The sequence below is a fragment of the Calliphora vicina genome, chromosome 3, assembly GCF_958450345.1.
Source record: "Calliphora vicina chromosome 3, idCalVici1.1, whole genome shotgun sequence".
In the NCBI taxonomy this organism is placed as follows: Eukaryota; Metazoa; Arthropoda; class Insecta; order Diptera; family Calliphoridae; genus Calliphora; species Calliphora vicina.
The window spans coordinates 59,438,509-59,465,694 of NC_088782.1; the positions used below are offsets into that span (position 1 = coordinate 59,438,509).

Consider the following 27,186-nt stretch of genomic DNA (forward strand, 5'->3'; position numbering starts at 1 on the left):
TGAAAAATAAAATATGATGCCAAATATTTGTCCTTTATCCGATTTGAAACATTTGTACAATATAAATTCAATCAAAGTATTGGCCATTGTTAGCTATAACCTTTTCTCATATTTCTGGCAACATATGGATTCCGAACCAAAAGAAATGCTCATTTTTTGAGACCAAGAACGAATCAAGCCAATATCGGATACTGTTCCTAGTGAAGCATATCACAGAGAGAGCGTTCTGCATTGATCGAAATAGTAGTCGGAGGGGGCACTATAAGGGGGGTGAGACAAAACTTCCCAGGTTCCCTGTGATGGTCTGGTCAGATTTCAGCAGCTAATATAGATAGGACCCTTTATATGTCATGGATATTTGGCTTTGGAGTCGATTCGGCTGTTTGGCCGGGCATCACATACGATGTCTTACGCTTTGGGTTATCATAATTAATGATTCGGTGTAAAAATTATTTTCTTTTATATCGTTGAAGCATCATTTCGGACATGGAAATAGTCTATCGAGGTTTCTCTGCTTCAATTCGTATGGTACCCAAATTCCCCATTTTTTGATTAATCCTGCCGCGGTTTAAAAATTGCAGCTTGAGTAGCTCCCAATGATTTTGCAAGCTCTTGTTGCGTTTGACAACAAACTCAACGAACTGATGTTAGTTGCCTGATCAATGTGTAGGGGAAAAGAGTTTGAATATGCATATTGGAATTCTAAATTAATTTACACGATATTTATCATAAACAGATGCATTCATCTGTAGATTATTAATTTCTTGATTACCTCGTCAACGCCTAATATGTCATAATAGAAACTGATTGCCTACCGCGATCCTTGCGTTCGATGTGATCGGCTGTATATTTTGATTATGAGTATTTACTGTTAAAAATATTGACAACCTCTGATCAATATAAATGAGTTACTCAACTATTTGCTTGAAATCTCTTAAAAACCTTATTGTATTCTAAAATAATAATGATAAACTACTTACTAATGCCTCTCGCATTTTCTCACAAACTCAACTAATAAACTTTAACAATAATACGCTTAATTTTGTGTGGCCTAATACTGATTTACTAATAAAACTCTAAAAGTCTTTCATATTATCTAAATGTCTTCATAAGAATGTTCAAAACGGCCAAAAGTAATGGAACAAGTCAAACGAACTCAACAAATTCTACAAATTCCATAAACTCGTCGGTGCTGACGAATAAAACAAAAGTTGATACGTTGCCCATGAAAGATAAATTACGATTTTAAGATCAGTCTAAAATAATAACAAGGTAATATTAAATACAAATTTTCGCATACAAAAAAGGGAAGAAGGTTTCTAAATAGTTAAGCCACAAATCATTTATAAAAACAAACAAAATGTTCATTAAACAAATCTTTATAACATTTTATTATAATTCGATCATATGTAAGTAACCCAGCCACTTAATAAAGAGATTCACAGTTTTCTAAATTTATGAAAAAATAAGCAGACTTTTAGGTTAAATTTAGTTTGAGTTTTTTACTGTGAATCTCTTTAATCTAAAATTTTCTAAATTCTAATAAAAGTGTAATCTAACAAAATCTTTTTAATGTTTTAAAATCATATTATTTATTATAACTTTATAACTCTTGCATGTTTTTTCTGTGTGTATAAATAATTTACTAAAGACATAATTTTAATAACAATTCTTCTTAATATCTACTTTTTATTGTCCAGGTATTCGGTACGAGACAGCAGCAATCAGCGTCAAAGCCAGTACTCTACTAAAACAACCTCCAGCAGCGTGGGGAATTTAGCGTTGCCAAATTCCACTATATCCCCCGATAAACCCCTGATGAAACCTCTCGAACGTACCACGGTATTAAGTGGTCTATAAATGAATTCATTGATTTTTCATTAAGTTATATAAAATTAAACTACATAAATCTTTATTATGTATATCGAATGTTTATCTAAGTCGTTTTTTAACTTTTAAATATAGAATATTGGAATAAAAGTCTTTATTTGTGTATTTATAATCATCACTGATCTAAACAAAAGACAAAAACACATTATGGATATTCATTAGCCAGAGTAACTATTTGAAATTCTTTTTTAGTTTTGTAATTGTCATTCCTCAATTTAGTAAATATTTATAAAATATAAATTGTTGTTAATTATGTATAACTTCTTTAAAAATGTTTATTTGCCAGCTTAAGACAAAGTTTTATGTGTCTTTTTTGTGTTTAATTTGAAATTTAATAATATCTTGTAACTGGAATAGTTATATAGATTCTCAATATTCTATGTACTCATCGCATAAATCTATGTAATTTTAATTATTATCTACTAATTTCTGTTTATAAATTTTAAGCTTTAATTTTAGTTTAAGTCGCTTAATGTTTAAATATTTGTATATTTTCCATACACAAAAAAAAAAATATAGTATATTTTTAAGAAAATTGTTGTAAATAAAACCAAAGAACTTAAGAATTTATTAAAAGTGTTTTTTTAATAAGATTTTACTGATTTTACCTGTTATTTAGGGTCACCATTGGTTTAAAAATATGTTCCTAGTTCGCGACTAGTCCCTTACAAAGAGACTGTCTAATGGCTGGTCCAAAGTAGTCAATTCATTATCTGGTTACTTGACTAGATTTATAACTAGTTAGCCTGAAGCTGATTGTTTTGTCCGTTTCATTTTCTACCTTAAAATATTTTTTGATTTTAAGGTTAACTTTGAAAGTATTTGTTTATCAATACTAAACATATTAACAAATGAAAATAATACATAATAGATATTTAAAACTATGATTTTATACAAAAAAATACCATATGAACAAAATTTATTGAGGGGGTGCTTTAGTTATGGCCAATACTGTATATCAGCAAGTGCAGTAACTATTTTTTTGCTTTTTTCAAGAGCAATTTTGTTGACAGCAAAAAATTAAATATTTAATTTTTTAATAAGATTTGCGATTACATTTTAGTTAAAAGGTATGTATTAAACAAAAATAATTAGTTTGCGATCTGTGATTGTATGTTTTAATGCTTAACAGTGGAAAATGAAAATGTCCTTTGTGAAAGGGTTTTTAGATATGAAATCCAATTTTGTGTGGAATAAAAGTAGGGTGGATTCGATAGGATTCTGTTAAGTGTTTACAAAGTTTGTTTAAATGGGTTGTTATCTATGTCAAGTTCAAATATAGGCTGCAAGTTTTTGCTAAGTTTTGAGTTTTTTCATTTTTTAATTAAAATGGCAGAGTGTAAACGAACCCTTTTTTAATATCAAAATCGTTCACGCCCATCGCCCAACGCACACTGCCCATGCAATCCAAATCGATTTTTTCGCATACTATTTTTCCTACCCAAGCAAAAGTCTAAAAATTTGGTCCATAAATTTTCTGAAAATCGGTTACGTCCACCGCCCACACGGCGGGTAAGATTTTGAATAGTTTTTCACTTTTCATGACCTGTTATCTCCGGAACCATTTGGTCCAGTAATCCAAAAGTTTGTATTTGTCTTAATCATGTAGAATACAATTTTTATACCGAATTTCGTCAAGATTGGAGAGGGTCAAGTCCAAAATGTATATTTTGTTGCTTGGTTATATATTGAAGTACCCATATACTTAAAAAAACAAACAAATTTTAAAATTTTATAAATTGATTATATTTAAATATATATAAATTAAAACAAAATAAAAAATTCATTCACAATTTTTTATGTTTTTAAAGTTATTAACAATGCGCCGCTAGATTGGGAATTTCGGACACTGTGCACTGGTTAAAAAAATTAGTTCTTAGTTCGAGACTAGTTAGTTTATCATGTGCGTGTCTTAAGCAGAGACCAATTGATCCTATATAGATTAAAAAGATACTTTCTGATGGCTGGTCCAAAGTAGTCAATGCATTATCTGGTTATTTGACCAGCTATATAACTAGTTAACCAAAATATAATTGACCTTTATTAGTCAGTCTAAAGCAATGCTGCAACTAGCGTAACTTTGCCCGAACAGAACATCCATTATGATTAAACAATTTTTGTCGATGGTGATTTGGAAAAATAAACTGAATAAATGACAGCCAATTCGACAGATTTAGCTTCACCAATATGACCGATATCAAATGTCAATGTTCGGAAGTCCCTTGAATACATTCAGAGTTCTTGGAGCAAAAAAGTAACTTATTGGAAATAGTATAAAGGGAGTAGAGTTTGTAGACATTACACATACGTGCAGTTGGTTGAAAAATCAGCATCGATTTGTTGATGCTTGATGATCAATTCAACAAACTCTTTTCGCTGTGCATGATCATTAGTCTTCTTGTACCAATTGAACTTTGTAAGCTATTTGAAATTTGCAATTCTTGACCAAGGCGCCGAATTGATATGCCTGGACTTTCGCCAACATCTTCACGCACTGGATCCAATATAGACATTTGAACGGCTTATGTTTTTTAGCATCACCAAATAAACCAATCGCTCCTAATTTTTCAATTACTCCCTTCGCAGTCGACAAAGTTAAATCAATATTCCTAACAGAGCTTCAAATTATTGGGCGTATGACTTAAAAATGCGGCATTTACAATAGATGGCGTATCGTTTGAACGTGGTTTTTGTTTTTAATAATTTGTATGTCATTTTGAAGGGTATGTATCTGTCATTTCTTCTCACTTAGTTATTGAATATTTATTAAACAACAACGTTTTTTTGCTTTGAAAAAGTCGAATTTTGTGCCAACAAAGCGTCATATGCGGGATGTTTTGCTTAACTTCTTTAATTTAAAAAAAAGTGCCGCTGATGCACACCGATTGCTCACCAAAGCTTATGGTGAATGTGTTACATCTGTTTCAACGTAATGGTTTGTTCGGTTCAGAAGTTTTGATTTTTTTTTTTTTTGGTAAAGATACCATACCAATTGAAGAAGAGAGACCTTTGCATGTCCAAAATTATGTTTGAACGCTATAAAAGAAAACTATTTTTGCATCGTATCATTACTTACGATGAAAAAAGTCCATTACAATAACCCAAAGCATAAGAGATCGTACCGGCCGGTAAGGTAGTGCTCTGTATTTGATGGTAGCAAAAGGGTAAATTATGAGCTACTGAAATCTGGTGAGACCATCACTTGGAACCTGTGCCAAACGCAACTGATTCGTAAGAAGCGAGCATTTACCGAAAAACGTTCATGGCTCGGAATCCATATGTTGCCTGAAAGATGTGAAAATGTCGTAGCTAACAACGGCCAATTAAATTTATATTGTACAAATGTTTATAAATAAAAGCCAACAATTTAAAAAAATCACGCATTTTATGTCATAACCCAATAATTAATTCATTAAAATCATAATTCTGAATTAAAAAATTTAAGCCATTCATTTCATACATCCATTCTCAACATCTAATTCTTTAGCATCATTCCAAGGCTTTTATTTAAATAGTATTTTTTGTTCATTCAGATTTGTTTTTGTTTTGCCTTAAGCCTTTTGGTAATAGAACTGAAGAAAAATTAAATCATTTGATACATTTTTAAAGGTATTTTGTAATAGATTTGAATTCAATAAAATTTGTATGATTCAATAAGGAATTAATTCTACAAGTAATGAATTAAACACATATGAAATAGAAAAGAATTAAGTCTATGAATTAATTCATAATAAATTCATTAACGGAATGCTTAATCAAATATATTTTGATTTCGAAAATGGAATTAAGAATAATTTCTTTCGAGCATTTGATTTCTAACTTACTTTGTACGAAATTGGACGAATTTTCATTATTTTTGAAATATAACTCACCAATGAAAAGAAAGCCTGGTTATTATTGGAATATATCAGGTCATCATCTAATTGTAATCCATAGACATATTATGTGAATAGCTTTCAGAGTGGAAAGGTAGTGATGGAGATGATGAAAAAAGGAAACATAATGAGCCAATAGGCTTCTATGGATTCTGGTTTGTTATTGCAAACAGTGTCATCCCTATAACCTAATACTGGACTGCCAAACTGTTATTTATAATAGTTTGGCAGTTCAGTACCGCAATTCTGTAACTTTTTAACGACAAAAATTTGTGGTTAAGTAATCAAAATTCGTTAGTTAACAATATTTATCGTTAAGAGATATTCCGAATTAAATTTTACCGATTATTTTAGTTAAAAATAGTCGGTAGATAACGAAATTTGTCGGTAGGTTAACGACAAATAAAATGTTATAGTTAAGCCATAACGATAATTGTTTAGGAGTTAGTTTTGTAACATAAATATTCGAAATAAGTTGTTTTTTGAAAGTACGGTTGGTCAACTTTTTTGTGTTTGTTAGATATGGACTGATTTGGGTTTTTAATATAAAAATTAACATGCTTTAATTATCTTTTTAAGATAAATTTGGACATATATTTGGTCAATTCACAAGGTCTCTTATCAGTCATATTGTCATAACCGACTCTTAGGCATTCGGCGCAGGTCTCTGCTGGCTGGTTACGATAACACAATACTTTAGCTTCAAAAGCAATAAAAACCACTGTGAAATATTAGGACATTATGAGACCTTGTGAATTGACCAATTATATTTATTTTGAAAAGCAATACAAACCGCTGTGAAATATTAGGACAATATGACATGATAAGATAGATACGTTGTGAATTGACCAATTATATTAATTTTAGAAAATAATATTCGAATTTTAAGAGCAACTTTTATTTGGGGCATAATATCCATAATTAACACATTTCTGGAGTGTATAATGTTTATCCCTATATTCAATTTCCATTTTTGGCGATGTGATACGATTATAAACTTATATAAAAGTTATAAAATCGTTTTTAAGACAGTATTCTAAGAAGGAAATTCATCTGAATTTGTCGACTGTCCTTATAACAACACATATCTAAATTCTGAATTAATGATCACTTGTGGTGGCATAGACATATGTATTACACTGGGTTACTTTTATTTTTAGAAAAAAACCCTTGTTCTTTTGTTTTCAGTAGGTTTCGCGAACATATTTGGGTGAGCTGATGCTTGATTTTTATATATAAATGCGATTATTTATTCACACGACTACGAATTTATCTGCAAACACGAAAAAATAGTAAATATTTTAATGATTTTTTAATTTTAAAAATATTGGCCCATAATCATAGTCAAACACTAAAGTCGGTTCTTTTTAGAAACAACTTTAAAATAAAAACCTGCTTTTAATTATTTTGCAACTATAGTCAAAATTAAAGTATGTTTTAAATTGAACCGACTTTAACTGGGTGCCACCGCAAATGTAGAAAATGTTTTCATACAATATACAACAAAATACAGACAAGTGGCAATGCTGAACAGCTGACATACAAAATTCAAAAAAAAAACAAAAAAGGTAAACAATAAAAGTAACCGGGACAACTAAAGAAAAAAAGTTGTTTGTTGTGGAAAAATAAAATATATAAGATGAATATCACAATTATAATATTTTGGTACTAATTTTATTGATAACTGTTCAATAATTGCAAAATCTCTACCAATATCTTGTAACTTAAACATTTTTTACTTTGTTACGAACTTTTTTACTTGGTGAAAAACAGCTGATGCTGTTGTTAAATGAGTTAATAACAGCTTCAGCTAGTTTTATATTTAGAGTCGACTTCAGCGTCAGAAGTATACTTTATCTTGTCTATGATAGACCTAAAGTCCACTCTAGAGTAAAGTCGAGTTTAATTCTCTTAAAGTATTCTTTATTTCTGACTATGATTATGGGCCATTGACATTTATATTTTTAACTATATTCTTCGTTAAAATTTATTACCGAGAGATATCGTTAACTTCAAATAGTGAATATTAAATTCGTTAAAGCAACCGATAGTTTTCGTTACTTAACGACATCGGTAGGAAAGTACAAAAAGTTACAAAATTGCGGTACAGTGTTAGATTATCCTACTGCTGAAAAATAAAATTTTAGGACTGCCTTTTTTAAATATCTAACAAATAAAAAAATCCAATTTCGAGCAACATTTCAAAACATTTTATTATAAAACAAAAAGAAGCCCTTAAATTAAAAGCATTTAAATTTAACGGTTTATCATTCCATATAATAAATATGTTTCTCTACTACCATCTCTATGGTTTTAAACTTAGCTAAGCAATACCCAATAGGTGTAGAGCTAAGATAAAGCTGTGCAGCTAAACTTTTTCAACAACCATTAAACAAATACAATCATTAGAAAGTTAGAAACACACAATTGAGCATTGTCTATGGCTGTTAGTGAGTGGGTATGAGGCAGTGTTGTCATATGGGCATTTAAGGTACATTCTCTTTTTTTAATGACTGCTCCACATTTTTTAAAAGAAAAAATTCTACAATTTTATAAATGTTGTTAGAATTTCTAAACAAAATAACAATTTAAGCATTTTTTATATGATATTAAACTTTTTTTAGCACTTTATCTTAAAGAAGTTCTGGTAACACTGGTATGAGGTATCTAAACATTGAGAGCCAATGACCACAAACAGTTTCTATTCACCGTTGCCACAATCAAGACGTCTAATACGCGTTTCTCGAAATCTCAGCCGTATGACGATCGACTTTCAAACACGCATACAACAGATCATTAGTGTGCAGCAAAGTTAATAAAAAAAGCAATATAGTATCTATATATACAAAACAAAAAAAATAAAGAAAACACAAATAGAATTAAGAACAAATTCAACAAACTTGGAGAATGTTTTATGGCCAAATTAAAGAAATTAAACACATTCAGTGCACACAATGTTACTAATGACCAAATAATATTATAGTAAATACACTAAAATAACAACAAAACCAACAACAACAAAAAAGCGCTCTATGATCTATGGTCAATGATCATGTAGTAGTAGAAACAACAAAAGCTATGGTGGCCAACAACAACGTTTAAACTAAATTTTTAATAAACTTAATAAAATAAACAAAAAAACGGAAAAAAAAGTTTTAAATAAATATTTGCCAGCACGAAATTAAAACTCACGTAAATTTGAAAGGTGTTAAAATCAATTAGATTTAATGAAAATTCCTAAAACAGAAATTTAAATTTATATATAAAAACTAAATTATTATAATAGAAAAACATTAACAAAATTAAGAAAATCTGCAATTTGATTGATCGGTAAGCAAATGTGTTTGATTCATTTAAACTCAATTCACTTTTCTTTTCTATTGCACTCATAAATATAATTTACAACACTTTCATTTACTATGATGATATTTTTCATATTAATAAACAAATTATTTTCCCTCTCTCTCTCCATGGTTATATCTACTCTCTTGCTCTTTCACGATTTCTATTTTAAACTCTATATATTTCTATTTTTTTTTTTGCTTTGTTTATTTAATTCCCACAGCGATGATTAAACATTCAACAGCATTGGATCAGCTTTGGTTGTTGTCATTGTTACTCACATTTGTTTTGTTTATCCAACATTTACCCACCACCGCCACTGCCCGCTCTTACCCCTGCCCTTACGCGCAAACCGTTAACATTACAGATGGTTTGCGTTTGAAAGACGGCTCTTACTCGTTTGAGGGTCTAGTCATACCGGTCAATTTAACGGCCGAATACACGTTCAAAGTTATCGATGGCATCGAATATGATGCCCCCAAACATATGCGTGGTTGTGCCTGCCTACTGAAACCGTGCATTACATTTTGCTGCCCACCCAAGATGCACTACGACGATGTGCATCAGAATTGTACGCTCAATGAGAAGGAATCTCACTCACAGCACTCTCATATTGAGGTGACATTTAAAAATGGCTCAATAGATGTGGTAAATATTAAGGATGCATTTATTGTCCGCTATGAATTCGGCTGTAAGGCGAAATATATCGAAAAGAAGAAGGAGGAATTTTGGAAATGGGATTTGTTTGAGGTGAGTTCAGTGTATTTAAATTATTTTAGATTTTTAGAAAGCTTGTAAGGGAAATGTAAGCTATATTTGAATTTTGTCTATTTTTACCATATATATATTGAACATGGGCAATTTTGAACACTAAACTTAAATAACATTGAAGATCGTCAAAACATATCGAGCCTTTAGCGCCAAATTATCGTAAGCGACAAAACACAAATTTTACAGGAGAAGGTTTTTTGAATTATTTTGAAATTTATACCTAGAATTAAAAATGTTATGATGCGATATAATATAATTTCGTTCAAGCTATTTGTCTATTTTTCAAAAATATTTATAACTTTTGACAATTAAAAATTCATGGAATACTTTATAGAAAAATTTCACAGTTATGTAAAATTTTCTATTCAAAATGGAAAAATAAAAGCGAATTTTGAAATTTATTATCAGCAATCCCGCAATTCCAAAAAAAAGTGTTGAAAAATCCCAAAAATGGAAATTTTTAGTTTTTTGGCTTTAATATCCATACCATGGTCGGAGTTATCGGAACCCTTTACAAAATAATTAAAAGCATATTGGGCCATCTAAAATCGGTTACTATATTTTAATATCGAATATGCGATTTGAGAATTTTTGCCCTAAAGTTTAATTTTACAAAAAAATTGGGGTTTTTTGAATGGACCTGGTCCTTTCGGTAACTACAATTTTTTAATTTTTTTTCATTTAAAATATTTTATGAAAACTTAGCTTTCAGAAAGTATAAATTCCTTATATATCATCTTAGAAATTTTTTGTGATAACTTAAAAAGAAAAACAGTTCTTTTTTCCCAAAAAATTAGCGAAAAATAGGCTTTTTAAATTTTTTTTAAATCAAATGCATATAACTTTGGACTTATGCCCGTAATTTCCACAAATAGATATCTATCAGTGCTTAATTACTTATGGAGTAAAAATATTTTGTAATTTTTACGCGTAGATATTGATTTGAAATTAATGTCAAGTTACCTTTTAGGTAAATTTATCTGCTGGGTATTTTACACCGTAGTTATCTAATTGTTGAAGTTACGGGCATTAGTCATTATTTTCAAACAGTTCTTTTTCTATTTGACACATACATATGTTGTTAGTCCAATGAAGGAAAACTGGAGAAAATCGGAAAATATTTGGATACGCTGTTATCAAAAAACTGGAGTAGGTTGGGTAAAAATATTGAAAAATTAATTTTCAAATGCGAAATCCTAAGCTATAAGAGGTAATTGATAGCTACGATTAGGTCTTTTGTATCGCTCGATGAAAAGATTTTATATGTGTAATTTTTTTGAAATCGGAACACAAACGAAGAAATAGGATCGTTTTAAAAATGTAACATACCCGAGGTGTCCTACTGTGAGGGCCCTTGGTCGCTCCCCTGGTGGGCCCATGAGGTCCACATTCAGAACTTAAACTCGACAGCACTTCTTCTTTGTGCAAATTTCATTCAAACCAATCTAACCATTTTGAAGTTACAGATTTATTTCCTTCTTTTTTTTCTATACCACTATGTGTCGCTTACGATAAAATTCGTTTACTGTAAAATGTAAACATTGACTTACGATAAAATCTTACCGCCTATAATTTTGAAGTTATTAACAATTTTGATATTCTGAGAACGCTAAAACATCAGTCGGTCCATAAAATTTTAATTTTTGCAATAAAAAAATAATTTAGAAAATGTCGCTTACGATATTTTGGCGCTAAGGGCTCGATATGATTCACCACTTTATAAAGTTGGTCGTCCATTCACGTGTTTGACACAATTTTCAATGCTTTTTTAGGATAAGTGTTCGAAAATCCAAATGCTAGGATTCCAAAAGGGGAAACTGTTTAAGATACTAAATCTACCAAATTATTCGATTAACAGTTTTAAAAGAAATATTTATGCAGTATTGGTTATAAAAGAAAATTTTACTCCAGCTTACACTAAAATTAACGTTAAGAAAACGCTCCTAACGACCACAAGTAAAAATTTACATCAATATTGTTACGTTTATACCTTTTAAAAACCGCGATTTATTTTCTTTAAATAAACCGGATACTTTTGATTGCAAATAAAAACAGTTTAGTAGTTTAAAAATTGTAACAACTCTTTATTCATATTTACACAACAACAGTTTAAATAGACACCATGTGTTTTTAATACACAATTACACTTTATAATGTACAAGAAGGCAGTGGATGTTAACTCTAACAGCGCCTATAATAAACTCACCAGCTACTGCAACCGCAGTCTATTTTCTTTCGACTAGCCTCGATTGTTCATAACGGACAAAACTAGAATACTTGAATTCAGTTAGCTACTTAAACATTTAGTGTTGCCATACTTATAAACAATGCTAGTAACTGCATGCTATCAACATTGTTAATAAGTAAATGCTTCTACTGAACATGTTTATAAACATGATGACCGTTAAATTCAAATCGTTAGTGCAAATTCGTAACAATATTTTGGGCGGGTTCAAAAATAGTTTTTAGTTTAGTTTGGAATTAAAAAAGAAGACATAAAGAAAAAACAAGTAAGAGTGCTATATTCGGCTGTGCCGAATCTTATATACCCTTCACCAAATTATACTTCAAAATACAAATTTTAAATATTTTAGGTAAACAAAATTTATTTTTTTTCCAAAGTAGTTTTTTTAAGTTTTTGGAAACAAAATGGTATTTTAAATTTTTTAAATTTAAAATTTTTTTTTTTTTTAAATTTAAATTTTTTTTTTAAATTTAAAAATTTTTTTTTTGTTTTTTAAATTTTTTTTTGTGAAAAAAAAATTGGGTCAAAAGATATGTTTCCGATTTTGACCCAAATTAGGGTCTTCAGAAAATTGATTTCAACAGACAGACGGACATGGCTTAATCGACTCCGCTATCTATAAGGATCCAGAATTTATATACTTTATAGAATCGGAAAATTATATTGTGGAAATTACAAACCGAATGACAAACTTTTTTACGTGGCAAATTAATTAGGGAAAACATAACAACTCGCAGAGAATATACCTAACATAGAAATTCATAAAAAAGCATGTTGCCTACATAACAACATTTTTATGAATGTAAATAACAGTGCTAGGTAAATTATCTGGGAGTTGTTAAGTTTTCCCTAATTAATTTGCCACGTAAAAAACATAAGGTAGACATGTTATATATCAATGGATAGAGGATTTTGTCTACTTTTCAATAATGTATATAACTTTTGACAATTAAAAAATTCATGCAATACTTTTTTGAAAAATATGACAAAAAATGCTTTTTATTAAGTTTTTGCATAGATACAAATTTTTCAAATTGTAATAAAATTTTTATTTACGAATATTTTTTAATGAAATTTTACACTTATATAGATTTTTTTATTGAAAATGGAAAATAAAAACAAATTTTGAAATTTGTAATCACGAATTCCCAAAAAAGTATTGAAAAATTCCAAAAATGGGATATTTTCGTTTTTTTGGCTATTATAATATCCATACCAGGGGCGGGGTTATCGGAACGCTTTGGGTTACTATATTTTGATATCGACTATGCGATTTGAGAATTTTTGCCCTAAAGTTTAATTTTACAGAAAAAATAGGCGTTATTAGAATGGACCTGGTCCCCTCGGTATCAAAAATTATAAATTTTTTTTCATTTAAAATATTTGGTGTAAAGTAAATAAGTTTGGACTCAGTCATGAAAGAAAAATTGAGAAAATCGGGAAATATTTGGAACCGTGGTCATCAAAAAACTGGAGTAGGGTGGGTAAAAATTTTGAAAATTTAATTTTCAAATGCTAATATCTCCTAAGTTATAAGAGATAATTGATAGTAATTGATAATTCTATATAAGTATTTTTTTGAAATAGGAACACAAACAAAGAAATAGGATCATTTTAAAAATTTACCATACCCGAGGTGTCCCACTTTGGGGACCCCTGGCCCAGCTCCTGACGGGCTAATGAGGTCCAGATTCAAAACTTAAACTCGACAACACTTCCCCTTTACGCATGTGCAATTTCATTCAAATCGGACTAAGGGTTTAGATGTTACAGATTTATTTCCCTCTTTTTTTTTTCTCATACCACTGTGGAACGGCACACCTAGGGGGTCTGTGTCCGCTGCAAAAACTTTAACTCGAATACTTCTCTGCTATGTCTACGTGACTATTTACTGTCAATCAGGAAAGCTTTTTATAAATTGACAGATTTAAAAACCAAAAGTTTAAAATTGTCATTCCGTTTTTAACACATCGAAACATTCATCGCAGACCCACAAAAGTGTATATATTCTGAGTCCATATACAATTTTAAGACGATCTAGCAATGAATGTCCGTCGTTGAAGGCACGATAGGGCTTACGGGGAAGGTCTTAGGGAGATTTCAAATATTCCTTGTTGTTATTGATGTTTGCTATTGAAAATGGGTGAATTACCGCTTTCGTGATCGAATCGATGCTATCGTATCGGAAAATGATTTCGATATCGTAATTATAACAAAATGTACTAAATTTCATGCTCGATATCGAATGCCGTAATCTCAAATCAGAAAATTACGATCGAATTTAGTCGATATCGAATGCGGTAATTCGGCCCCAGAGTTATGTATCAAAATGTTAGACAACCTCCAACAAGGTTGATATTTTTAAAAACATTTTTGCAATTTTCTTTAAATATTGTTACGAAATTAGAAAATAGAAACTTCTACGTATCAACAATGTTGATAAAAGCTGTGTTAGTATTGCTTATAAGTATAACAAAATTAACTGTTAAAGCTGATATCTGCTCTAAAAATAGAACATTCTAGTTTTGTCCGTAAGATAATTCATGAAACTACTAGAAGAAGGCACTGTGTATATAAAAAAACATATAGTTGCACTTAGTCAGTGTATTGTAGGCGCTGTTAGACTTAATATTAACTGTATTACCCGTGTGTTTTTAAATTGTTGTGTAAATTAAAATAAATAAAGTGCTGTTAAAAATTTTAAACTACTGATCGCTTTTATTTGCATTTAAAATAATTCGGTGTATTTAAAGGAAAAATCAACCGTTTTTTAAAGGTAAAAAGAACAACTTGTATTGAAAATAGTTATTAGAATCGGTCCATGATTTCTCATTGCACCCATATAAATATCTTGCCGGAATATGGATCTACGATACATAAATATCAATGGAATAGTGGTATCCATACAAAATTTGGTTATGAAAATAGCAAAATCAGCATTATAACACTCTTACTGGTTGTATTTATTTTAAAAGAACATTTAAAAAAGAGTGCGTTTGATTGAATTTTGTTCACTGTATGTAGGTATAAATAAATTTCAGCTGACTTTCCAAAAGATATTAGCTCTGTTGGTAAGAATGATGTCGTTGTGTTTTAAAGACAAACACAATAAACTTTTTGTTTATTATTATTATTTTATTAAACAAATACAATATAATAAATCTACAAATAAAAAATATTTCTAAATCATATTTAGTTGTTTGCGTTCTTTTTTATTTATTTGTTTTAAATGCAGTACTACAACTGGCACATGTTTTATCACTACTTTTAATTAATTAAAAAGTTTCATAATTTTATTGGAAATATCAGAATATTTTGTGGCGTTCTATTTGGTATCTACCATATTAAATTAGCTAATGATCGAGATTAGAAATTTTATATCAGCGGCATACATAATTTAATCATGATCGAAATTATCGAACTATTTATATTACAAACAGGTCCAAACTGGAGCTGTATATATAATTATGAATGATAGTGAATTAGAAATTTGAATAGATATTCGACTGTTGTAATTAAGGTGCTAAAAACAATCACTATTTCATATATTGGCGGTCAAAGGTCACATTAGTTATATTTCGTGAATGAATTTATTTATGGTGAAAATCATTTAAGAATACCAGGAGGTCGATTATGGTTCTGTGAAACGGTGAAATGAAAAGTTTTTTCATATTTTCTCGTTTAGTGAAAAAATGATAAATAAATTCAAATCTTTTCATATTTAAAGAAAAAGTTGAATAAAACAAATTAAAGAACGGGAATCGCAATTTGTGTAATTGTGAAATGATAATATGAAAAGTTCCCTTTCACAGAACCAGAATCGACCCCTAGCATTCTGCATTAGTTTGGAAGTGGGCGTGAAAAGTTCTTTTCAAATAACTATCAACATGTCTAAATTCACGTTTCTATTGCACTTTCACTGTTTGATTTATTAAATCAATCATTTTGCTGCTATCTAGCAAATAAACAAATATTCAATTTGTTTTGACGCGAGAACTTGATAAAAACTGTTTGGTATTTTTCCAAAATGTTGTTTAAATTTAAAGCCAAAAATAATATTATTTATATATGTAGTTGTTTGTTAATTTTTGTTTTCATTCATGTAATTTGTTAAACTAAATAATTTGAACTTAATTAGAAATTTGAAAATAATTTACTAGATAACATTTTGATGGATTGTAAAAGTGAAAATCTCACGAGACTTTTAAGATTAGACAAGCGACAAGCAAAGTGATCTCTAGAATAATTTATTACATTTAAAAACAATTAAAACAGAATACTTTTAGGAGTGTTTTATTCAAGAAATATTTACAAAGAACTTTTGTCAACGCAAAGATTTAAAGGGTGTCCCAAAATTTAATACTGGCTGTATGATTCTAAACTGCGTTGTTCCTCATAATTGGATTCCGTATGTCCAAATTGGTTTTAAGACTGTCTAATACAGGATGACTTTGCAGTTAAGGCTTAATTTCGATTGATGGTGTATTAGCCAGTGCACAGTAGTATGAGAATAAAAAAAGAGGGAAATAAATCTGTAACTTCTAAACCCTTACGCCGATTTGAATGACATTTCACATGCGCAAAGAGGAAGTGTAGTCGAGTTTAAGTTTTGAATTTGGACCTCAGACCCCACCAGGATCGGGACCACGGGTACGCAAAGTAGGACACCTCGGGTATGTTCAATTTTTAAAATGATCCTATTTCTTCGTTTGTTTTCCGATTTAAAAAAATACACATACAGAATCTCCTCGTCAAGCACTACATAAGCACTCGTCGTAGCTATCAATTATCTCTTATAGCTTAGAAGATATTCGAATTTGAAAATTTAATTTTCAACATTTTTACCCATCCTACACCAGTTTTTTGGTGACCGCGGTTCCAAATGTTCTCCGATTTTATCCATTTTTTAACAATAGATCTATATATCAAATAAAGAAAGAAGTGTTTAAAAATCATGACTGTGTCCAAAGTTACATGCATTTGAATATAAAAAAATTAAAAAAGGCGATTTTTCGCAATTTTTTTGGGGTAAAAGTACCTTTATGCTTTTTAAGTTATCTAAAAATTTTCTAAGAGGATGTATAATGAATTTGTAATTTTTGAAAAGCTAACTTTACGCCAAATATTTTAAATGAAAAAAACATTTATAATTTTTGATAGCGACGGGATCAGGTCCATTCAAAAAATGACTATTTTTTATGTAAAATTCAACTTTAGGGCAAAAATTCTCAAATCGCATACTCGATATCTATTTTAGATGGCCCAACAAGTTCTTAATTATTTTGTATAACCCCGCCCCTATTATGGATATTATAGCCAAAAAACGAAAAAATCCCATTTTTAAAGATTTTTTAGGGAATTGCGGGATACTTGATTAAAAATTTCAAAATTTGTTTTTATTTTTCCATTTTATATAGAAAAATCTACATAACTGTGAAATTTCATTAAAAAAGATTCATAAATAAAAATTTTATTTCAATTTGAAAAATTTGTATCTATGCAAAATTCAATAAAAAGCATTTTTTGTCATATTTTTCAAAAAAGTATTCCATGAATTTTTTAATTGTCAAAAGTTATATACATTTTTGAAAAGCAGACAAAATCCTTTATCCATTGATTTACAACATGTCTACCTTATGTTTTCTACGTGTCAAATAAAATAGGGAAACCTAAACTCGATGAGAATTTACTTAACATAGGAATTCATAAAAAAGCATGTTGCCTACATAATAACATTTTTATGTAAATAACAGTGCTAGGTAAATTCTCAGCGAGTTGTTTAGTTTTCCCTAATTTATTAATTTAGGTAAGACTCTAGTATTTTATACTAGAAGGCAGTAGGCATTTAATCTTGTGTATTAGACCTTTATGCCAAACCTTGTCAAAAGCCTGGGCAACATCTAGAAATATTGCCGAACAGTGCTTTTTTTTAGTTCGAAAGATTTTCGTATCTCTCCAGTTAGGCGATTAACTTGTTCAATTGTTCTGATGCTCACGGAATCCGAATTGATGATCTGGGATAATGTGTTGACTATTTAAGGATTATTTTCTCAAATAGTTTAGATAAAAAGGCAATAAGGTAATCGGGCTATAGAATGATGCCAATTTCAAATACTTTTCTTTCTTGGGTATCATTATAATTTGGGAGATTTAACAATCGTTCGGAAAAACTCCTAGAGATAAGATCGCATTGAATAATACTGTAAGCACAATAATTGCCACATCTAGTAGGTTTCCAAGGAGTAATTAAATCATTGACAGGAACTTTTTTTTAGTTTAAGATTGTCTTTTATGATTTTTTTGAACATCTACTAAACTAGCATTGATTAGTTTAGATTGTCTTTCTATGCGAGCAGGTAAGTCCCCTAATACAAAATTTGATTGGAACACATTACTTAAATGTTCAGCGAAAACTATGGCTTTATCCTTTTCACTACGTGCCCAGGTACCCTCAGATTTTCTTATCGGACTTTGACCCTCTACCGGTGGCTTAATGTCCTTCAAAAGAGATAAGTTTGAATGCTTAATACTGGTTACACTTTCAATATAGTGTCGATTTCTGCGATCCTCATCCGAATGAAGGGCTCGTTTTAGTTTCTTACTTGCAGTGGACAGACTCTGCAGCAGGAGATCTATTGTGTTGCCAATTTCTTCTACATCTCCTCTTTTCGAGTAGGAGTCTATTAATTTCTGCATTAGAAATTTACACTTTAGGTTTAGAGTGATCCAAGTCCGAAAAGATAAGATACTTGAAGTCTCTGATACAATTGTTGATATCTTCCTCACACTGCATGTTATATTCAGTGTATGATGATGTATTTTTTATATTTCAACCATCAGTTTTGAATGATGAAGCTTCTGAATAAAACCATGGATATTGGCCGTAATAGTTTAATATAACGGGAGAATGATCAGAAAATAGTTCATATGATATTTATGAAGTAATAGAGGTTCTATTTAAATTCCTTGATATGGCAAAATCTTTTAGATCAGGGATTTTTCTAGGGTTTGAAACCGTAATATTCCAGCATGACAACGCTCGACCACATTTTGCAATAGCTGTTAAAAACTATTTAGAATGAAGTGGTTGGGAAGTTTTGCCTCATCCGCTTTCTAGTCCAGACCGAGCCTCATCCGACTACTATTTGTTTCGATCGATGCAGAATGCTCCCTCTGTGATACGCTACACTTTGGAACTGAGTATCCGATTTTTCCTAACCGATACAATTTAATTGGATATTTTAGAGAGATTTCATCCTTGAAACATTAAGCTCTTTTACTATTAAAAGTATTAGGATGAAATATATACTTAAAAATTTGTTATCAATATTTCAATTTCTTTCTCTTATTTTTTTACAGAATGGCACACTCAAACGTGATGCAAGATATTACAGTACCGATGAATATTGCTTTACACCGTTAGAACATAAGAAGGCCTGGAGTTTAACACCGCTAACATGTGAAAGATACCAAAGAGGTCTCAGGGTATGGATCTATGTTATCTGTAAGTAAACTATAATATAGCGCTATATAGAGAAATACATTTTAACATTTTGCTGTTATCCCCCTCCATCTAGGCACCTCAGTGGCCATTATCGTCAATATCACAATTATCCTCATGTTTGTGGCCATTAAGGATGTGCGCAACAGTAACTATGGCGAGGGTTTGATATTCCATTTATTTGCTCTAACAATTGGTTTGGCGGCCCTGGTATATTTGCAATTGAAAAATCCCATGAATCTATCGCACACGGCCTGCAGGAATATAGGTGAATACTATTTACTTATTCAATTTGAATTTTTATAAAATTGTAATGCCTTTATGTTTTAGGTTTCCTGGCTTATTTCTTTTTGATTGTCTCATTTCTGATTTTGAATATTATCAGCGGTAATTTTTGGGCCACGTTTTCCTTGAAGCCCATTAAAAGCTGGCATTTGAAAATTCTGTATGGCTTGACATTGGCAGTGGCCTTTGCTTTGAAATACTTGGCCAAATTTGCCCAAGATTCCAATATGCCACGTTATTTGAAGCCGGGCATAGGTGAAGATTTTTGCTGGTTTGATAGTAAGTTGCTTTTTAAGTAAAACACAATTTTCAAAAGCTCGAAATTTGTATTGTAACAAACAGTTTCTAAAACAAATTGTGCAAACAAAATTTATTTTATAAAACTTGTGATAATATTAGAAATTTCATTAAGAATAAGGGGACTAGTCTTTACTTATTTATTATCTTTTGTTTAACATTTCAGTACGTTTATGGGGCATTTTATTGTACTTCTATTTGCCCATTTTAATCTCACTGACAATAAGTCTCTACTTTGCGTTTAGAGCTTATTTCAGCATATTCCAACTGCCTAGCGATACAGTAAATGTGGCTGGCAAGGATTTTAAAACCACAAAAAAACAGTAAGTTTGGAAAAGCATATTCATTATCATATTCATTTTTATATCTTCCTTTTCTTTTGCAGTTTTATGGCCTATTGCATTTATCTGTTGGTTGTATTTTCCATTTGGATGCGTGAAATTATTGTTTATATCACAGCACGCTTTCGCCAAGTCTTCTTTATTATTGATTATTGGAGTGGCATTTGTGTATTGGGTCTGGCAGCGGTGGCCTTTATATTTCTGTTGACCAGAAATATTTTCGTACGCAATTGGTGGAGTGTAAATGTGTAAGTATTATGTAACTACAAGCTGTTTTAGGAGACAGTTCCGAACTAGTGACTTTACCCCTCATTTAGAGTGGGAACTAGTTACTTCAATAGCTACGTGGCTAGTTATTTTAACACGTGCATGTCCTAAGCATGACCCCCTGCTTCACCTTTTTTGATTACAGTGAGACAATCTGATAGCTGTTCCAAAGTAGGCAACGCATTGGATTCACATACTGGTTACATAGCGTCAGCTATCTTACTACCTTACTACCTTACTTTGTAACTGGTTACTTGATCAGCTACGTGACTAATTATTTTAACGCGTGCATGTCCTAAGCCTTTTTGATTACAATGAGACTGTCTTATAACTGATCGAAAGTAGTCTGGTGGGTAAAATAAAGTGCAGTACAAAAAAAGTTTGAAGTGACTTCACCATAGGTTACTAAGAGACACTAAAGTGACTATTGACTTCATACTATGTTACATGAGATATCAGAAACTTATATACCCTTCACCAAATTATACTTCAAAATACAAATTTTAAATATTTTTAGGTAAACATTTTTTTTAAAATTTTTTGGAAAATTTTTTTTTTCGAATTATTTTAAATTAAAATTTTTTTTTTAATTTTAAAAAATTATTTTGTTTTTAAATTTTTTTTGTCAAAAAAAAAAATTCGTGTTAAAAAATATTTTTCCGACTTTGACCCATTGTAGGTCCAAGTTACTATAGTCTTATATACGTCGTTGCAAAGGTCTTTGAAATATCTATCATTAGTTATCCATATTGTCTATATTAATGACTTAGTTATACAGATATAGGTCAAAAATCTAGGTTGTCCTGGTATTTTCTTCATATCTCAGCCATTTGTGGACCGATTTTGCTGATTTTAAATAGGAAACTTCTAGAAAGCATGTCTGACAGAATTATTGAAGATTTGGATCCCGAAGATATCTGGGGTCTTCAGAAAATTGATTTCAACAGACAGACAGATGGACAGACAGACGGACATGGCTTAATCGACACCGCTATCTATTAGGATCCAGAATATATATACTTTATAGGGTCGGAAAATTATATTGTGGAAATTACAAACGGAATGACAAACTTATATATACCCTTCTCAAGAAGGTGAAGGGTATAAAAATAAACTGTATGAGAATTATATCAACCCAATTTGTATAAAACTAGTTTTTACGAATTACTCACAAAACGTTTAAAATTACTATACTCCAGATTACTTAGAGACACTTAACTGGCAATTGTCCTCACACTAGATTACTTGGGATGTATAAAGCAACTAATTATGTTCTCTCTGCACTACATAGAGCACATACGTGTCATATTACTAAAATATATAAATTGGTGTCAGGTAAGCGATAAGACATTTGTGACAATTACTGTATTTAAGGGATACATTGACTACTTGCTTAACTGCTGGGTTTTAAAGGAGGTAATAAAACAAATAGTTTTATACTAATTGGTTTAGAGCCTCAGTTTGAAAAACAAAAAAGTTCTCAGTGTTATTCATACAAAAACAACACGGTAGTTACCTTAGTTACCACTGCTACTCTTTTATGCAATACTGGCTGACCCGGTAGCTCAGCCACCCCAATCGAAATTGAATGCAAATTGCTTAAAAAAAAACAGAATCCAAAAGAACTGCTCATCTTTTGAGGACAGAACGAATCAAGCCAATTTGGGATACTCTGTTCCAAAGTGAAAAGTATCCCAGAGAGATCATTCTGCATCGATCGAAACAAATAATACTCGGACGGGGCACGGTGTGGACTATAAAGCGGGTCAATTAAAACTTTCCAACCACTTAATTCTAAATACATTGTAACAGGTATTGCAACATGTGATAGAGCGTTGTCATAATGGATATACACGCTTCTAACGAATCAGTTGCGTTCGGTACAGGTTCCCTGTGATGGTCGTGTCAGATTTTAGCAGCACATAATAGATAGGACTCTTTTGTTCCCTCCTAACACAGAGAATTACCTTAGCGCCATGGATATTTGGCTTTGGTGTCGATTCGCACATTGAAACCGATGGAACACACTCAGCATGGTGAGCGGCACTATATTCCAAATGAAAGAAGTAAAGCAAAACTTCCTACATATGAAATTTTTCAAGCAAAAAAAGCTTTGTTGTTTACACTATAATGTTCAATAATTAAGGAAATTAAATGACAGATATGTACCCTTCATAATGATAAATAAATTATTAAAAACAAAAACCGCGTTCAAAAGATATGCCATCTATTGTAAATCCCGATTTTTTAAGTCATTTAACAACAGATCATCAGGAATCATTTTGTAATATAAGGTTGACAAATTTACCCGTTTTTATCCACTAAATATTTGAATTACAAACAATTCTTTGTTAGTGAATCTACATAAGGAGGGGAACTTACATACCAAATTGAATGAAAGATTCAGGCCTTGTATTTCTAAATATATAGATGTTTAAAAAAAAGCCCAATAAGTCGATCGTATGTATACTTTTGTAACGGTGTGTAATAAAAGATTAACATTCCGTTTATAATTTCTACATATTTTATTTACGAACATATAAAGTATAGATATTCTGGATCGTTATAGATACAGGAGACGATATTGCCTTGTCCCTCTGTCCGTCTGTATGAAAATCAACTTTCCGAAGACACCAAATAACTTACATGATTGCTACATCAACATAACCCATATAATACCGGTTAGGTTTCTATTTAAATTCTGATAAATCGGCCCACAAATGGCTGAGGTATAAGCCAAAAACCACGACTACCTATATATGGACTACTATATCATTAATATAGACAGTATGGATATCTAATGACAGGCTTTTGAAGGCCTTTCCAACTACGTCTATAACGTCAATGGGTAAAAATCAGGAAAACTATATTTTTCCCAATTCAGAAAAATATTTTTTTTACCAAACAATATTTTCACGTACTTGTTTTTGATAGACCCAATCGAAGGCTTTAGGACTGATCACAAAAAATTCAAAATAAGTTTAAAAATGCTACATGTTTGAGGTGGCTTACTTTGAGACCTCGCTACCAGAGAGTCGATTTATTTTCTGCTATTGATCACAAGAAAGAATTAAGCTAATATACAACTATTTAACATTGAAATTAAATATTTATCTTTTATCTCTTTACCTTCCTTTCAGCACCGGTCCACCCATAGAATATGATTACTCCTTGCCACCAAGTTTTTCTATTGTTCATACTCAGGACAAAAAGCCAAATGGTAAATTGGATTTCTCTTGTAATAACTAATAAAAATATTGTATTTTTAATTAAATTTTTCACAATTATTCAGAAACTGTAGCCGAACCGCACGAATATACTGGGAACTAAAAGGCAGTTCATGTAGAATATACTCCAATAACTAACGACAAGTCTGATGAAGTTGATTTTTAATTTTTAGCAATCTGCAATGCTGTACTTAATAAAATATTGAATAAATGATTAATTTTAAGTGGAAAAAAACATATTTAAATGTTTAATGTTTTTGCTATTTAGGATAATAATGACAAATTTACAAACTATTTAAGAAAAGCATTATTATTTAATTAGAATTTCATTATTTATAAAATTGTTTATATTATTTTGGAAAGAAGAAACAATATCCTACATATTAATTAATGACTTTAAAATAAAGGAGATATAGGTCATTGAACATTTTATTGCAAGATATAACCTTTGACCTATTGAAAGAAATAATAAGTTTTTTACCAAATTTAAAGCAATATTTATGTTTTCAAACGAAATTGAAGTTGTACATTGAGATCGAAGATGTCGAATCTAACTTCTGTTCTCTTTCAGGCAAATCCATCCAATCGAACATTCGGATTAAAAACAGAAATCCAGATGAGGTATCAAAATATGGAGCCAATTAAACTCAACTATATCTTTTCAGAATATTCGTTTTGAAATTGTAGCACAAGTACAATTTCTTTCAGTGTTGTGGATCAGTATAAACTATATACTGACAGATAATACTTTAACAGTAAATTATGACTACAAATATTAACAATTTCGATTGAACCAAAAGATATCTAGACACTGGAGAAAATATGTAAATAAACATGAAGAATTTCCAATATAAATAATGAGCAAAACATTACATACAATCACTACTACTACATAGATATTGTATTTCACAAAAACTTGACCTAATTTCAGCAAGCCTTATAGTGTCCTTTTTATGTCCTGTTTACTTTATAATATAAAACAAACATTAGCAACAACAACAACAGTATAAGACACCCTCTCCCTTTTTGTTTAAATTAAGCCAAAACTAAAAGAACAAAAACCAAGGAAATTAATTATTAACTTTCCCTACAAATCCTCGGGGAACTGTTCTAAATGGCGCCAAAACAAATACTAAACATTTATTTACAACAGACGTTTGCTTTTTCACTCTGAGTTATTCTATATCGTATGTAGTGTAACAGAAACAACCAACAAGTTGTTGATGAAGCAGCTGACAATACGGACAAATTGAGAATGGAGCAACAAACCCAACAAGCAATCAGCAAAATCAGCAATACATATGGACAACAGAACTCACGCATACTGGCATTTTGTTATAAATATGTATTTCCGTGCAAGAAAAAGTGTATGTCATTGCAGATCATTAAAGGAATCGATTATTCTTCTGTCGACTCAGAGTCAAAAACTGTATACAGTTCGTATATCCGAAGTCTACTTCTTTATATAACCAAAATGTATTTAAGGTCCAAATTCTGATCTTAAACTTGACACGAATGAAATCATCACCTAGAAGATATTAAAAATGGAAATCAGTATGTTCTAGTTCTAGAGTCTATTACTAGAAATTATATGTGGTAAATTTCACATTTGCTTGATTCCTTATATAGGAGCTATGTATAATTATGGATCGATAGTCACAAATTTCTGTAGTATGCATACTTGACACAAATTTGTGTTCATTATACCCTACACCAGCATAGTGGGGAGGGTATAATGCGTTTGTGCAGATGTTTGTAACGCCCAAAAATATTAGTCTAAAACCCACCTTAAAGTATACCGATCGACTTAGAATCACTTTCTGAGTCGATTAAACGATGTCCGTCCGTCCGTCTGGTTGGCTGTCCATGTAAACCTTGTGCGCAGAGTACAGGTCGCAATTTTGAAGATATTTCGATGAAATTTGGTACATATTTTCCCGGCTCAAGGCTATTGAAACTGGCTGGAATCGGTCCATTATTTCACCTAGCCTCCATACAAATGTCCTCCCGAAATTGGACTTTATCGGTCATAAATGTTTAATTTATATATCGAGCCCTTAGCGCAAAATTATCGTAAGCGACATTTTTAAAATTTTTGTTTTATTGCTGAAATTAAAATTTTATGGACCGACTGATGTTTTAGCGTTCTCAGAATATCAAAATTGTTAATAACATCACAAATATAGAGGGTTAGATTTTATCGTTAGTCAATGTTTATATTTTACAGCAAACAAATTTTATCGTAAGCGACACACAGTGGTATAGAAAAAAAGAGGGAATAACTCTGTAATTTCTAAATGGTTAGATTGGTTTGAATGAAATTTCACGTACGCAAAGAAGAAGTGTTGTCGAGTTGTGTTGTTTTGAACATGGACCTCATGGGCCCACCAGGGGCGCGACCAAGGGCCCTCAAATTAGGACACCTCGGGTATGTTACATTTTTAAAACGATATTATTTCTTGGTTTGAGTTCCGATTTCAAAAACATTATACATGTAGAATCTTCGCATCGAGCACTACAAAAAACCTCGTCGTAGCTTTCAATTATCTCTTACAGCTTAGCAGATACTCGCATTTGAAAATTAAATTTTCTAAATTTCTACCCATCCTACTCCAGTTTTTTGATAACAGCGCACAGTGCTTTGTCCCCATATAACGAATGGACAAAAGTATAAGGAGCTTTCGTAGAGATATGAAATTTGGTACACTAATACCCTTTTGCATTGCTAAATAAAATACAAATTTTCAGCAAATTCGGATGAAGGACTTGCCTACCTGCCATATATCCTGAATATTAGAAATTAGGTTTTAGCTAAAATATTGATTAAAATGTCTCACACATTTTCAGTTTTCTCTAGAATTAAGGTGTTTCATTGTATGACAAATTTAACCTTAAAGACAAGGACTCCTTTTACTTCCATATAAGCCTAATTTATATAAAATTCGTTCGACGATTTTATACAAATCGAAATACTATTTTTTGAATATTCTTGAGATAATTGACTTAATTTATATAATTTTCAATTGCAAAATAAATGATAATAATTATAAAAGTTATTTATTGGAAATATAAATTTTTTTTAAATAATGTACAAGGGTATATGTATTAGTCTCAAATTTGCTAATTCTAAAAACGGTAAATTAAA

At 30.6% G+C, this 27,186-nt stretch overlaps 2 protein-coding genes across 6 annotated transcripts in view; both read left to right on the plus strand.

The window, feature by feature from the left end:
* LOC135954654 (G-protein coupled receptor Mth2-like) overlaps positions 1 to 2,466 on the plus strand; it is a 74,902-nt gene extending 72,436 nt beyond the window's left edge. For 2 of the 5 annotated variants that reach the window (XM_065504863.1, XM_065504864.1), the window contains 2 exons: positions 1,084 to 1,272; positions 1,701 to 1,837. In XM_065504863.1, coding sequence (XP_065360935.1) covers positions 1,084 to 1,249 — 166 coding nt within the window. In that variant the 3' untranslated portion in view covers positions 1,250 to 1,272; positions 1,701 to 1,837. Of the gene's footprint in view, positions 1 to 1,083; positions 1,273 to 1,700 lie in introns of all 5 variants that reach the window. The other 3 variants (XM_065504867.1, XM_065504866.1, XM_065504865.1) reach the window with 3 other exon arrangements.
* Positions 2,467 to 8,443: 5,977 nt separating this feature from the next.
* Positions 8,444 to 24,345, plus strand: mthl9 (methuselah-like 9). The gene is made up of 9 exons (XM_065504073.1): positions 8,444 to 9,095; positions 9,331 to 9,857; positions 19,483 to 19,627; positions 19,701 to 19,892; positions 19,955 to 20,188; positions 20,373 to 20,529; positions 20,592 to 20,795; positions 23,955 to 24,034; positions 24,107 to 24,345. The coding sequence occupies exons 2-9, from the start codon at positions 9,333 to 9,335 to the stop codon at positions 24,142 to 24,144; spliced, it is 1,575 nt and encodes a 524-aa protein (XP_065360145.1). The 5' UTR covers positions 8,444 to 9,095; positions 9,331 to 9,332; the 3' UTR covers positions 24,145 to 24,345.
* Positions 24,346 to 27,186: the final 2,841 nt, after the last annotated feature.